At 36.1% G+C, this 13759-nt stretch overlaps 1 protein-coding gene across 4 annotated transcripts in view; it reads right to left on the bottom strand.

Annotated features, from left to right (window-relative positions):
- Positions 1–13759, bottom strand: part of stxbp5l (syntaxin binding protein 5L) — a 191449-nt gene that overhangs the window by 30299 nt on the left and 147391 nt on the right. For all 4 annotated transcript variants that reach the window (XM_007908718.2, XM_042334522.1, XM_042334520.1 and 1 more), the window contains one exon: positions 11023–11088. In XM_007908718.2, coding sequence (XP_007906909.2) covers positions 11023–11088 — 66 coding nt within the window. The remainder of the gene's footprint in view (positions 1–11022; positions 11089–13759) is intronic.

Raw genomic sequence — 13759 nt, 5'->3', positions numbered from 1 at the left:
GCCTCTTGTTAACTATCACCTGGTGTTGTATGCTGCATAATATATTGTAGTATATTTAAAATCCAACCCATAAAATAATGCATTGCTAGCATGCTAGAAAAAAAAGTACACAGAACTTCATCTGAAATTAAATAACATTAAGACGTTTCTTCTGAAGCTCACTGTCCAATCCCACAGGTGAAGAAATCAGGAATTTATAAAAACAAAAAAATCTATTAAACTGGAAATACTTCATGAATGCTAATGCAAACAAAGACATACAATTAAAAATAACTTTTGCCCAACGTTATCCCCAGGGAATTACATGTTGGGTTAAATTAACAGATATACAGTCTTCAATTTTGAAAGGCTTAAGCTCTTTGTGAAGACTTACTCTGAGCACTGATTTCTCTCTAAAGTTAGACAATGCCTTTAACTCTAGTATTTTTTAAGCTCAAGTGTTCATGTGGTTCAAAAACGTTTCCCTGAATGAATAAACCTTTTTTTAAAATAGATTTTATGTGACAAAATAAACATTAAAGTAAATTAAAGCCCTTTTTAACAAAAAAAATCGATGATTTATTATGAACAGGTCAATCATTAGCTGACATCCCAATCTGATGTACAAAGAATTTTGTTGAGTCTCTATCATAACCTGGACAATGATTCCAAATGGGAGATATTTCAGCAGAGACCATTCGACCCACTGTGCTTAAGGTGACTGTAGTGCAGTTGCTAGCACCAATTACAAAACTGGCAGTACGTCTGATAATCTGTAACAAAGTCCAAAGGATAGCTTCTTTAAAGATTGAGTTAAATTGGTAACCCCATCAAGCAGTACTGAAATGGTGGAACAACAGGTTAAACAGTTGTTGTGGGCTGCTTCTCATTTAATCACTTTGATGAATTTGGCGGTATTCATCAGTGGTCAGCCATCAACTAGGACACTGTGAGGAGTAAAATTTCCCTTTGGCCCCATTAATTTCACTTCTCCATTGGACCATTCTTCCCATTATAACAACCCCTCTTGTTTAAAAAAGTTGAATTTTTTTGTACCCCCGGACACTGAATAAGCATCGGTGAGGTTGAAAAACGTCTGGAGATTTGTTTGGGCCAAGAATAGGCTCAAACCATCCATCAAAAAAATTGGACAACAAATTGTTGGCTGAAAATGGCTTTGCCAATATCTTAACATATAAACCCCTAAATTCTAAATACCTCAGTAAGTAGTTTTTTTTTTTAAGTGTTCTCTGCAAATATGGTAACATAAGGGATGGAATTTTTAATTCTGCATCTATAGGTGTGTAAATGCAGAAAAGAGCAAGAACAAGTAATGACTTAATTGCGACTGTTATATGCACAAAAATTTTTTTCCCCAAAACTTGTATTTGTAGACATTTGAATGGAATGGCTCGAGCATTTGAATGGAACAACAATTAGCAAAGCTGCATGTTGCACTGTGTATTTTCCACTGGGTAGGGAGAAAAAAAATGAGAATGGCTCCAGGAAATTTTCATTTTGGGTGTCAGCCTAGCTCAGCTAGTAACATTCTTGCCTGAAGGTTATGGGTTGTAGCCCCACGTTGAAACTTTGAACTCACATCATCTTGGCTGACATTTCAATGCAGTGCAGGGAGTGAGCTGGATTGTTGGAAGTAAGTTGAGATGTCAAACTAAAGTACTGTCTGTCTGTGCGAGTGATGTTAAGATCCTATGGCACTATTTGAAAAAGAGTCCTCAAAATAAAAATTGGTCATTCACATCATGGCTAATTGTGGAACATTGCTGTGCACAAATTGGCTGTTGCATTCGGCAACAGCATGCGATATACAGTATATCCTATGAAGCGTGAAAGACACTATATTACCTTTCAAAATTAATTATTATTCATAAACAGTAATATTTCTGTAAAAGAACATATTTGCAGTTCTGTCACGATGAGGACATCAGTGTTTTTGTCTCAGTACTGTTTTGGGACAAAATTCCATCTGGACATAGAGAAGCAAGAAATGGCTTGCATTTTTACAGCGCCTTATCAAAATGTCTTGAAGCACTTTGCAGGTAATTACTGTCAAGTGTAATGACTGTATTTGTAGACAAAATGGCAGCCATTTGCACCAGCAAGATCCCATGAGCAGACATGTGGTGAATGAACAATTAATCTAGAGGATTATTGGCTAGGACATTGGGAAAAACTCTTCTCAATTTGGATTGTTCTTTAAAAACAAGTTAGTCTATCACATACATACACCGGTGAAGGATAATTTATGTTTCAGTTATATTCAAACAATCATTATTATTACAATAAATCTATTTCTTGACATTTAAAAAAATAAGAAATCTACAATTATAAAATTTCTAAAACATCAAATGTGCGGTAGAATTATCATTCTGATTAAGAAATCTGTTTAGAAGCACTGCAAATTAGACCCAAATAATTGGTGACTACTAAATACAAAGGATTTCTCATCTATCTATACAAATAAAGATGAAATGTCTGTCTGGGTGTCCACTTAGAACGCAATAACCGATTGACGTAGGGACATGTTTTATATCTCATCAGAAAGGTCTTGCGTGGGGAGTGTCACGGTCATATGTTTTGGGGGGAAATCTCCTATCATTGATGAACTATATTAAAAAAATGCTTTAATTAAGCCAAAAATATAAGGTTTGCATGGTATTCTGCAACAAAGTAATGACAAAGGAAATCACACACCCTTCTAGAGAGATATATCGGGAGAGGGACAGAGAGAGGGAAGGAAGGGAGTGGTGAAAAATAATTAAATGCTACATTTTTAAAATTAAATCTCCCCCCACCCAAAAATAATATGCTGAGTCCCATAATCTCTTGAGGGTAAGAGTGAAGAGGTGAGAGAGGGTTTTTTGGGGGAGGGAGGTGGGAGGGGAAAGGTTATATGAGCTTATGTGTGTGTGTGTGTGTGAGTGTGTCAGGAGGGAGGAGAGAAGGTTAAAGTGAAGCCTGAGGCCTGACGTCTGACTGACTAAGCACCAGGAGCTGAGAAAGAGAGTGATCCCAGCATAGCTCACACCTGTCTGCCAATAACGCAATAACTGATAAATGTTATGTACCTCATCGATTTATACCTCCTCGGAAAGGTCTTGCAAGGGGGAGTGTCACGGCCATATTTTGGGGGGGGAATATGGCCTATAATATGGCCTCCTATAGTTGATGAGCTATGACCTAAACAAGCTCATCACACACGTATGACAGTTTTGCTTAAGGTGTATACACTGTGTTTATGGCATGTTAAATGGTTTGTGAGTGGTATCACTGAAATCTACATTCCACATTGGATCCTTTGGTTGCAAGCGTAGCTGCAACGGGTACGACTAGTTTTAACTAATTGAGTAAGCTAAATATTTAAGGTGTTCAGTTTCTAATAGTTTAATCGAGGCAAACCATGTGTTGCATTTCCTTCTCCCATTAGCAGTGAGTGTGTGATGTTTGCGCTACACAACTAAGGAGTGATCAGTGGTAGCATTAATGAAGTGTCAGAATCGTAACTCTTGTTCTATCTGAAAAACACTAGCATCAGTCCCTTCGTACACATACTGCTAGTCGCAGAGATGGTGGTACAACAACGCTATGTTTACAATTTATTAATTGCATATAGCCTTTCCTTAGTCACTGATAGACAGAAGATGTGAAATAGTGACTAAATAAAAGCCATTATTCTGGGAGCTATGGAAACTGCTTCCTCAGTACAAACGGGTAAATGTCTGCGGCACTGAGGCCTTGAAGCTCTATTGCAAAACTGGCTCTTGAAACAGTTCTGCAATATAAACTCACCATTATTGTGATGTCCACCAAGTTGACTTTGTCGTTTACTTGCTGTTGTCTCTGCATGATATTTGCAAATGGAAGGAACGCTCAAGGTTAATTGAAAAAATTCAGATGCATTAGATAAGACAATTTAAAAAAGACAAACCATTAGTATTAAACTATGCAGATTAAATCTGCTGTGTTTACAATGACCTCAGTCACTTTTGGACCGACATTATTTCAAGATGATTTATCTTATGCATATACACAGTAACCCATGAGAGTGCAATTATGTGTCTAAATCTTTTTTCTAAACCAAGCAATATTGTTTTTTTACTAACTAATGAGCATTTAGACATGAGGAAACACATTACATCCAAACTTTATAAATGACAGATGATTGCTTCAGTAAAGTAGAATGTAAAGTATTGTTTCGCTCTGGGACGCTACCCTGTGTGAGGGGCGTTATATAAAAGCAAGTTGCCATTGTTGTTTCGAAGGTTGAATGTATTATAATGTTAGAGATGAAGGGTCTCATATAATAAATTACTTTCCATTATTCTCCAGGTACAAAAAGATAACATTCTCCAGCACCTATCACACAAGGTTATACATATTTATATCCTGAGATTCTGACCCTATTATCCTCTCATCTATGCCACACCACACCTACTGAGTTCAACATGCCCGACACTTAATGGTCTTGAAGGTAAAAAATGAATACAATCTATTCAGATCTAAAACAATCTTTGTTCTTCCTCCCTCAAACCCTCACCTGTCAAATCAACTATTTCAGGGATACTTCATGATGGTATGGTCTGAATCTTGTCACTAAAATTATCTAAACCTGTTTCAGTTGCATTAGATCATTCTTTGAGAAATGGACATCTCAGAAAAGGTTGATATTTTAGATGCAGAATTAACCATGTAGGGAATCATTGGAGTGAAGCCACGGAGCTGGAACAAAGTGCATGACTTCAAAAAAATATTGACCATTAGATATTGAGGCCAATGACGTCAAATACAAGCTGAAACATTCAAGCCCAGGCATTAATCCTAGAAGTTGTAATCAATAGTGGGATTCAACAGGCAATAGTGGAGAGGGGTGTATGAAACCAGGGCATATAACTTGATAAGAAGTGTACATCTTTACTGGTCTTTACAAGTAAAATGAAAAGGTTGTTTGAATTATAAAGACATTGAAAGAAAGCCAGGAACAACTTTCATTGTTTGCTATGGTTATATCTAGAATATAGCTAGGCTACGTGAAATAGGTAATAATGCAAATTATGGAGTCACCATGTTGGACAAAAACATCAATTAGGAGCAGCAGTGTGCTGTGTGTGTCAGTGCAAAAGGTTATTAGTCACGAATTAGTGGAAGAGTGCAGACTTCTGTAAGTGCTGCTATTATGATGCCAATATAAATGACAACATCTGAAGCTCCCAATTCAATTTCTGATGAGTAGAATGTTGTTTTCAAAACACTGAGAACTCATTTTATAATATTATTGAAAGACAGTACAAGTTGAACAAGCTTTAAACAGGAATGTTAGAAATGTGGTTGCATATCTCAGTTCTGCAAATGAAATGATCATGATATTGGAGATACAGAGTTCAAACAGAATAACATCAACAACTGCTACACCAGGGATACAATGAAAAAAAAGGTTCCTTATAATCTAATTAGGTGAAAAAAGAGATAAATGTATAACACAGCAGAAATGTTTGAAACACAACTTAGATCAAATTATAATCAACCTGTAGAATGTCAGGCTTATTTAGAGGAAATAAGAAATCAATGTTTAGTGGGTTTCATGTTTAGTGCTGCCAATGGAAAGATTCCCAGAAGATGCAGCAACCTTATCAGCTTGACAACAGATAGAAAACAGTAATTTATATTGCAACCAAAGGATGGTGGAAATACAGATGGAGCAGCGACAATGAAGGAAAGAATCCTTCACAAAATGGCAGATCTGGTCTTAGAACATGTTGACGAAAGCTGAGAGATAAATTAATCATAGAGGATTAGTGTTCGTGGATGGAAAGATATTCCTGAAGACTAGATAATAATGATGCCTATAATTAACTCCATTAATGTGAAAAGGAACACTTGGGTAGATAGAGAAGTACACAAACATCTATGAGGAAGAACAACAAAATTACATTTGTATAGCGCCTTTCATGTCAGGAGATCGTCCCATGAGCTTCAAAGAGAGGGGGAAAAAACAGAAATGCAAATAGTGAGGCATAGAATAACCAAAAGATGCATAAGCTATGAATAATCAAATGAGAGAAATGCCTTTGGGGATTATAAAGAAGGGGTGCAAAGAAAATATAATATGTTTAGAGTGAACAGAATTCAGGAAATTAAATTAACTTCAGGAACATACTGCAGCAATAACTTTGAATTCAGAACTAAAACAATGAGATGGAAAGCTGAAGAAGCAATATTGAAACCATATATTGTAAAAATATTTGACTTTGACAACAACATAAAAATTACCAAGTAATATTAGCAGATATGAAAGTAACAGTGAGGTAGGAAATAATGATATTCAGCAATCCGTGTTAATATTTCCATTGAATCCTGGATCACAAGGGAATAACCACCAACTCTCGAACATATAAAGAAATTAGTCATCTAGTGAAAGCATTGAGTACAATAATTTCACATCTTACTTTAATTCAAATGGAAAATGCATTTCATGATATATTGGCACGGGCTTTCAGAAAAAAAAGTCTTTTTGATCGGTCAGACTTAAACATCAAGGCTAACGACTGAAAAGTGCAGAGCATGTGGCAAAAATATCTACCCCTTCTTTATCAATGTAAGATCAACATTTGGAGAAATAGACCATCAAGAATGATACGATATTATGGATTTTAAAAAAAAGCTACATTTGAAAAAGTATCTCAAAAAGTGTCAACGAAGAGTCAGTTCATGATTGTTTTTAGTGCCTAATATATTCTTCTCCAGATCTGTTTAGCATCATCATGGAAGTCATTATAATAAGAATGATGTCCCTAAGCAATTTAAGATCCATTACTCTCATACTTACAACTGCAAAGGAACTACACATGATTTCAGGTGAGATTAATGAACTCAGTTCTAAATTAGGATGACGATCAATATAGAGAAGGCAGGAGTTCAATGGTTTGGCACTGAATGTATCCGAATTGATCAGAACCCATCTGCAAAAGAAGCCTGAAGCAAGTTGAGAAATCTATCAAACGGAAAGTCACAGAAGAGTAAGCTGGGGATGATGCTAAGAAGATCAACACCCGCCAATAACTTTAAAACCATCCAATTAGCCAAAACAGAAATGACTTGAAGCCACTTAAACTATGCTGTGCACAAATTATATTAACAAATAAATTGTAAGGTAGCACTCAGGTCAACAAATTCAGAAAACATCATAAACATAAGCATCTATCACACCAGACTGTAAATTAATTTCAAACTATTTTTCTTGTGGCTGTTCACTTCATTGATGTGGCTGCTTTCTTTTTCATCTGAAAAAATTACCATTTTGTGTGTGATATTTGAATGAAGTGAAACTGTAGGTTCCACTGCAATGTCGTGTTAAATCATCATTATCCACAGTTATAGTGGGTAAGAAACAGTAAGACTGGTTGATTTTGAGGGCTCATCACTTTTGCTAACAGGAGTCTTTTAGATAGAGAAGTTTGATTCTAATTTGAAAATATTTGTTGTGTTAGATATTAGAGTAGCACTGATATTGCCATAGTACACTTAATGTTCTAGACACTACACTTATGCTTGGTTAAAGGAATACATATCAGTGTAGCTGAGTTGATGGCTCATTTGGCTCTGGGTTAGATAATGGGTTCAAGCCCAATGTTAGATTAGACTGACACTACATGAGATGAGATGTTATCCCGAGTTTGCCTGTTCACATGGACACTAAAGATCTCATGATATGTTCCAAAGCTTTCTTCTCTTCTCCAAGCCAACAATTTTACAGATTAACTATATCACTCATTTCACAGTTATTTGTGGGGCAATGATGGCGATAGCTGTTATGTTTGCTTTGAGTCACTATAACATACAGTAATTAGCTGTGAAGAACTTTGAGATGTTTTAATGTGATAAAAATGCACATTCTTTCAAAAAATAAGAGAAATTAGTGGAAAATGGATAATAATTTCTCAGGACTCGAGCTGTATGTAGACGAGAATGAAACATACCCAGAGAAAGATTAAGTTATGGCCTGATAACACAATTGCAGCTATGGAACTTGCCAGTGACTGATGGTGAAATGTTAGGGGCAGATAAAGGAAAAGTATGTGGGATTGCCTGCACTACTACTGGAATAAGGAAGGAGAAGGTTTAACTTTTGACAGATGACACCACAATTTGGACAACTTTAACAGTGTGGATTCGGGTATATTGAATTTCTCATTGTTAGATCACTGTACTTGGAGATCAATGTACTCAGATTTCCAAATCCAGTGAAAGTGGCACACAGTTGTTAAACTTCTACAATCTCATTTTCAGTGATCCCTCAACTTGTGAACTTCTTGTGAGAATAGAATAACGCTGGTTTGTGATGCCTGCCTTCCGCATGTTCAAATAGTCTACTGATATGCTTTGTAAGTTTACGTGTGAGTTTAGTGAAATGTTATTGGTTTCTCTCAAGGGGGAGGGGAGGAAGATATTGTTTTTAATGAAATCTTTTTACTAAAATGTTTAATGCCATTAGTGGAAAAGAGTTTTTTAAAAAAACAATCAGCATTTGGAGTCCTCTATCTTAGAGGGTAGCGCACTCGCCTCGCAGCTGAGAGGATCTGGGTTTGATTCCCAGCAGGGCGAAACATTGGACAAGTTTCCTCACTCCACACGCCTGTTTACCGAGCAGTAAGTAAGAACCCAGTTCTTAGTCGATTGGTGGATCGCTTTTCCGGGGGTAATAATTCCATAAAAATAGAAAATAATTTGGCCACTCAATCCACAACTGTGGGACACTGCTGTGTGCAATTGGCTGCCACGTTTTGCCCACAAAATATATAGTCAATGCACTTTACAGTATATTCTGTGTAGCACTTTGAGATGTCTTAGAATTACGTGATAAGTCGCTATATCAAATGCAAGGATTATTATTATTTCTAGAAATAGAAATGGACAATGACTCATTTTCTGCCCAGAACACAATCACATTTAACAGAAAATTGCTTTAGATTCTGGGAGTAACTGAACAATGAGAAAAGATCTGAAATACAAATTAGTTACATTGTGCGTGGGAGCTTTAGAAAGGCAGTCATGAATATTGCTACTTTCAGAAGTTTGGAAAAGAGATTGCTAAAACCATTTTACTTACTCCAAATATGGCAATACCCTCACACTTATCAATATGATGCTATTGAACCTGTCAAATATATTGACAAGCTTTTATAAAAAAATAATCAGTTTGGGCTTTGTAATTGGAAAAAGGTTAACACTGCAAAGATGGAAGGTCAGAATAATACTTACTAACATAATGGTAGACTCAGACAATTGAGAAGTTTAAAGAATATAGTCTAAGAACCCATGTGATATGTTAGCTGTTGTGTCACCCCAAGGAATCATTGTGTCCGATTCCTCAACTATTGCCAGCCTGTTGTCACAATGCAGTATATATTTGTGTGTGACAATTACATAATTAATAAATAACTAGGAATGCATTTGGTGCTTTAAATTACTGATGTTCTATGAACTACTGTTGACCTTTTTAATACAAAGATCAATAACTTCTCAATTTTCCAAATAAATACATCAGGATTTGATTTAACATAACATATGATGGTAGGAGGGGAGCTTGATCTAAGCAATCAAACGAAAATGGGGACTGACCATTGCTTTCATTCTTTGCAGGAATGTTACAAATTAATTACAAATTAGTTTCTATTTTACCTGCATAATAAATCTGAATAATAAAAAATAAATCAGCACATTGCACGAACCCCCCCATAGTATGCAAATGTATGTATGTAGTTTGGTATGTAAATATGCCAAACATGAACTAGTTCGGAGGAGGGAATATGTAAATTTCATTGGCGAGTCTTTTATTGAAGCTGCTTTTCACATGGAGTTTTAGATCATTTTAAATAGAATTTGATTGAATTAATCTGTTTCACTGCATCAACAATGTGTCTTATTCTGACAAGGGCAACAAGAAAATGGAAACAGCGAGAGGTTTTGCAGTACATTTTGGGTGGTACATTCAACTTCTTGAAAAAAATTCACTTTTTTGGTAATGGTAAGACTGCTTATACAGATGAATACACACCATATATTGCGAACTACCACATTTACACAGTAAAACATTGGGTACTTAATGTCACATTGTGCCCTAATCCATCTCAGCCCTATCATAACTCACATGTATGTTGCTTGCATTCTCTTGTAAAACACTGTCGTAATGTGTCATGAAACATACAGCACAGTAACACTAGTGTTGATTGATTTAATAAAAACTAGTGCCTTTTAATGTGATGATATTTTGAAGACTTTTAGAGTGTTCTTTAGGTTGCGTGTCAACATATCCAATCTCGTCACATAGCCAGCTGTGTCTTAATCCTGACAGGATTAGATATTCAGTATTCTACTTACATGCAGAGCTAATCTTAAAAACCTGCATTGTGGAGCATATAAATTATGTTTGCAGCAAGCTTCAAGGAGCTTCTCAATTAAATAGGCAAATGTTACTACTTTCTTCACTCCTCATAATTCTGCCTCTGCAGAAAATAATTATTAAAAATAGTACGCCCCTTCTCTCCACTTGAAATAATATTTAGGCATTTAAAATGGTTTATCGGTGAGTAGCTTATGGAAATCATAATTATGCTTTTCCATTTTCAACTTAATAGCAGATGTTAGTTTCCCCTAAAACCCATACTTGCCTCCATCCCCCATTAGCATCCACTCAATGTCAAACCCACTCGACAATTGACTGACAGAAAGTGCATGCAGTGGGTTGAGCAGAATAGTTATCCTGACCATTAAATAACAGAACTCAATCACAGCAACTGTAGATGTGTTTGAGGCCAATACTCCTATAGCTAACTGATTGGCAGGAAAGATTTCTGCTATTTGATCTGCTTGCTGTCTGATCTCTGCCGAGTCTAATTTAAAATTAATCTATTGTTTTAGGTGGTCAATGATTTGCAATATGTGAATACCCTGACAGCAATAATGAAGCAATGATGGTGAATCACAAACAATAATAAGGAATGCTGGACAAAGACACATTACCTGCACCTGAGGTGGGTGATTTGCAGCGTTCGAGCTCCAGTGATACAGGGCTGTCCGAAAGTTCATTCAAGCCTGGAAACATTAAAAAAACTCTAGATTATCAAGCTAGTGGATATGAATAAAGAAACCTCTTTTGAACATGCTTACCAAAATATACTCATAGGATATCCATTTATGTTTGTTATAGGATTCTAGAATAATTCCTACAGGAATTTCATGTTTGAAATCCATTATGTTAAGCCGATATACAAGGACCTGAAATCTAACCTTTACTTATATTGTCTCTTCACTAACTCAGACACGAAACACTGATTTACCTAAACCAACTTGCTGACTCTAGAGTTATTCAGGTACGGTGAAGTACTGTATAATTGAAATGGATTTAATGATAATAATCCTTGCATTTGATATATCATGTCTTTGAGATGTCTTAAAGCACTTTACAGAATACACTGAAAAATAAATTGACTGTATATTTTGTGGGTGAAACTTAATGTAATATGAAACCCAAATTGCTGTCATAGACCTAACAAGCATCACTATTGGCTTGTCGATCTCCTAAGCAGACTCCCAGAGCAATCTGAGTTACCATTTAAAATTTCTCTTTCTCCGAGATGTTTGTTAGGAAGTGATGGTCCACAGCAACAGGGAATCACCCTGATATTTTCTGGACCACAAAGTGACAGGAATGAATCCTTCATTTCCTGACCTCTAGAGTTCTTGAGAACAACAGCTTGTATATGGGACTAGCTGATATTAAAAGAAACATTTGCTGTGAATTTGGACAATTCATGATTCCGAATGTAAAGGCCAACCCATTCGGATTGCAGGACCCATTCATCCACTGAGGTAATCTTGTACTGAATCAAGACACGCTTAAGATGGCGAGGCAAATGGATCCCCAGGCGTATTTGTCAAGACATGGAGGATGCTGTGATGAAGAAAAATATACTCTTTTTCAGTGCTTTTGGTCATCCTTCCTCTCCCTTAAATAAATCAATGATCTCAAATAAGACTTTTCTACTACTGCGAGTTAAGTGAATGTTTCCATACAAGTGAGTAAACACTCAAATATTTTATTTTTAATACACACTCATTGCAAATCTTTAACCAAATATTATTTCTATCAAGGAGAATATTTAAGAATCTTTGCGTTTGATATATTGCTTTATTATGCCATTGAAATGTCTCAAAGTGCTTCACAGGGTTTACTGCAAAGGCAGCGACTGTATCTGTCGAAACATTGTGAAACATTGCTTTGTGCAAATTTGCACAAAGCAATGTTTCACAGGTGTTCTTCAATGAATCAAGAAAAGTTGAAGGTGGCCGGTAGATGGATCCCCTGGAATTGAGTTCAACCCAGGAAAGGAATTTTCTGACTGGAAAATACATAGCCTCTAAAGACAGCTATCCTGGATTTTACATCAGGTCAGTCTCCTTTCAGGGAATGCTCTCTGCCTCAATATAATGAAAGATGGAATTATACATTTAATCTTTTATAACACTCACATGATGCCAAATCATAGACGGATTGTATATTTTACTCTCTCACAACCAATATAAATTTGTCTTTTCTACAAAATGTTGAGCAGATTCAGGTGGTTCAAGTTACTTTTTGACTTTAGTTGGGAGTATAATCTCCCACCTTCTAATTTCAGCTCAAGGTTAGATGTGAATCAATGATTTTAAATCAGGTCAGAATAAATAGTCTAATTGAAATTCCTCTGCAGCGTTTGTGCTGGGCTGGTAATTTGCTACAGCGAGGCACACATTCTTATCAGGGGCAGAAGAGAATGTAAAGATTCAAAGACCGCAGTTCACCTGCACTGATTTAATTGGAATCAACTTTACAAAAGAACTTCAGGCATTTATCTGGGTGCATAAAAATAATAAAATATAAGTATTTCTACTTAAATTTCATTAGAAATATTAATCAGTAAATTACTGTTAAATAATTAATGCAACAACAATGCATAGCTTTCAGGTAAATAAAACATGATGGGAAATTGGGTAGTGCCTTAATAAGGCACTCTGCATAAAGCATCTTCGGTTTGTAGCAAGCATGCAAAAGAATGATGGAATTCACAGTACAAATGCATCACTGCATCAATTACTTACGTCTTAGTTCTCCTTAACTGTTTTTCCTCCCAAATCAAAAAACAGATTTGCCAGTTTTTCATTAAGGCAGTTTCTTTTTAAATGGTAATGAGCAATAATATGTGAAATTCCCACCCCCTCTGAACCCCATTTAAGCCTCCCCACATCAGAACACACTACTCCAGAGTAGGTGTCCAAGCTGCCTGCTCCTAATCCCAGACCTCTGAACTGATGTTATGCAACTGATGGTAGATCAGAGCACAGTACACAAACTATTTATTTCTCAACCTCAGAAGAATATCAGGAACTAGCACATAATGGTCTATGGGTTTAAACTTGCATTCTAGGAACTGTAAAGGGCAGGGTGTTGGACAATTGTGCGGAAAGCAGTCCTCGGAAAATTGTGTACCGACAATTAATAATTATGTTCCTTTATGAAGCAGCACAAGACGACAAAAGGAGGCAGAAAGATTTTAAATAATAATAATTATCATCCTTGCATTTTATATAGTGCCTTATCTCGTCAAGCAATACGGGTTAGGTAATGCATTGGAGAAACACCGGAAGGTTGGTACACCAGTTTTATTCGTACTCTGTTGTGTTACTGATTAAAAGATGACTTGGGAAGCACAGGCACATCCTGAAG

The sequence above is a fragment of the Callorhinchus milii genome, unplaced genomic scaffold (genome assembly GCF_018977255.1).
Source record: "Callorhinchus milii isolate IMCB2004 unplaced genomic scaffold, IMCB_Cmil_1.0 Scaffold4, whole genome shotgun sequence".
Lineage (NCBI taxonomy): Eukaryota > Metazoa > Chordata > Chondrichthyes > Chimaeriformes > Callorhinchidae > Callorhinchus > Callorhinchus milii.
This window is presented reverse-complemented; position numbering and strand designations above follow the sequence as displayed.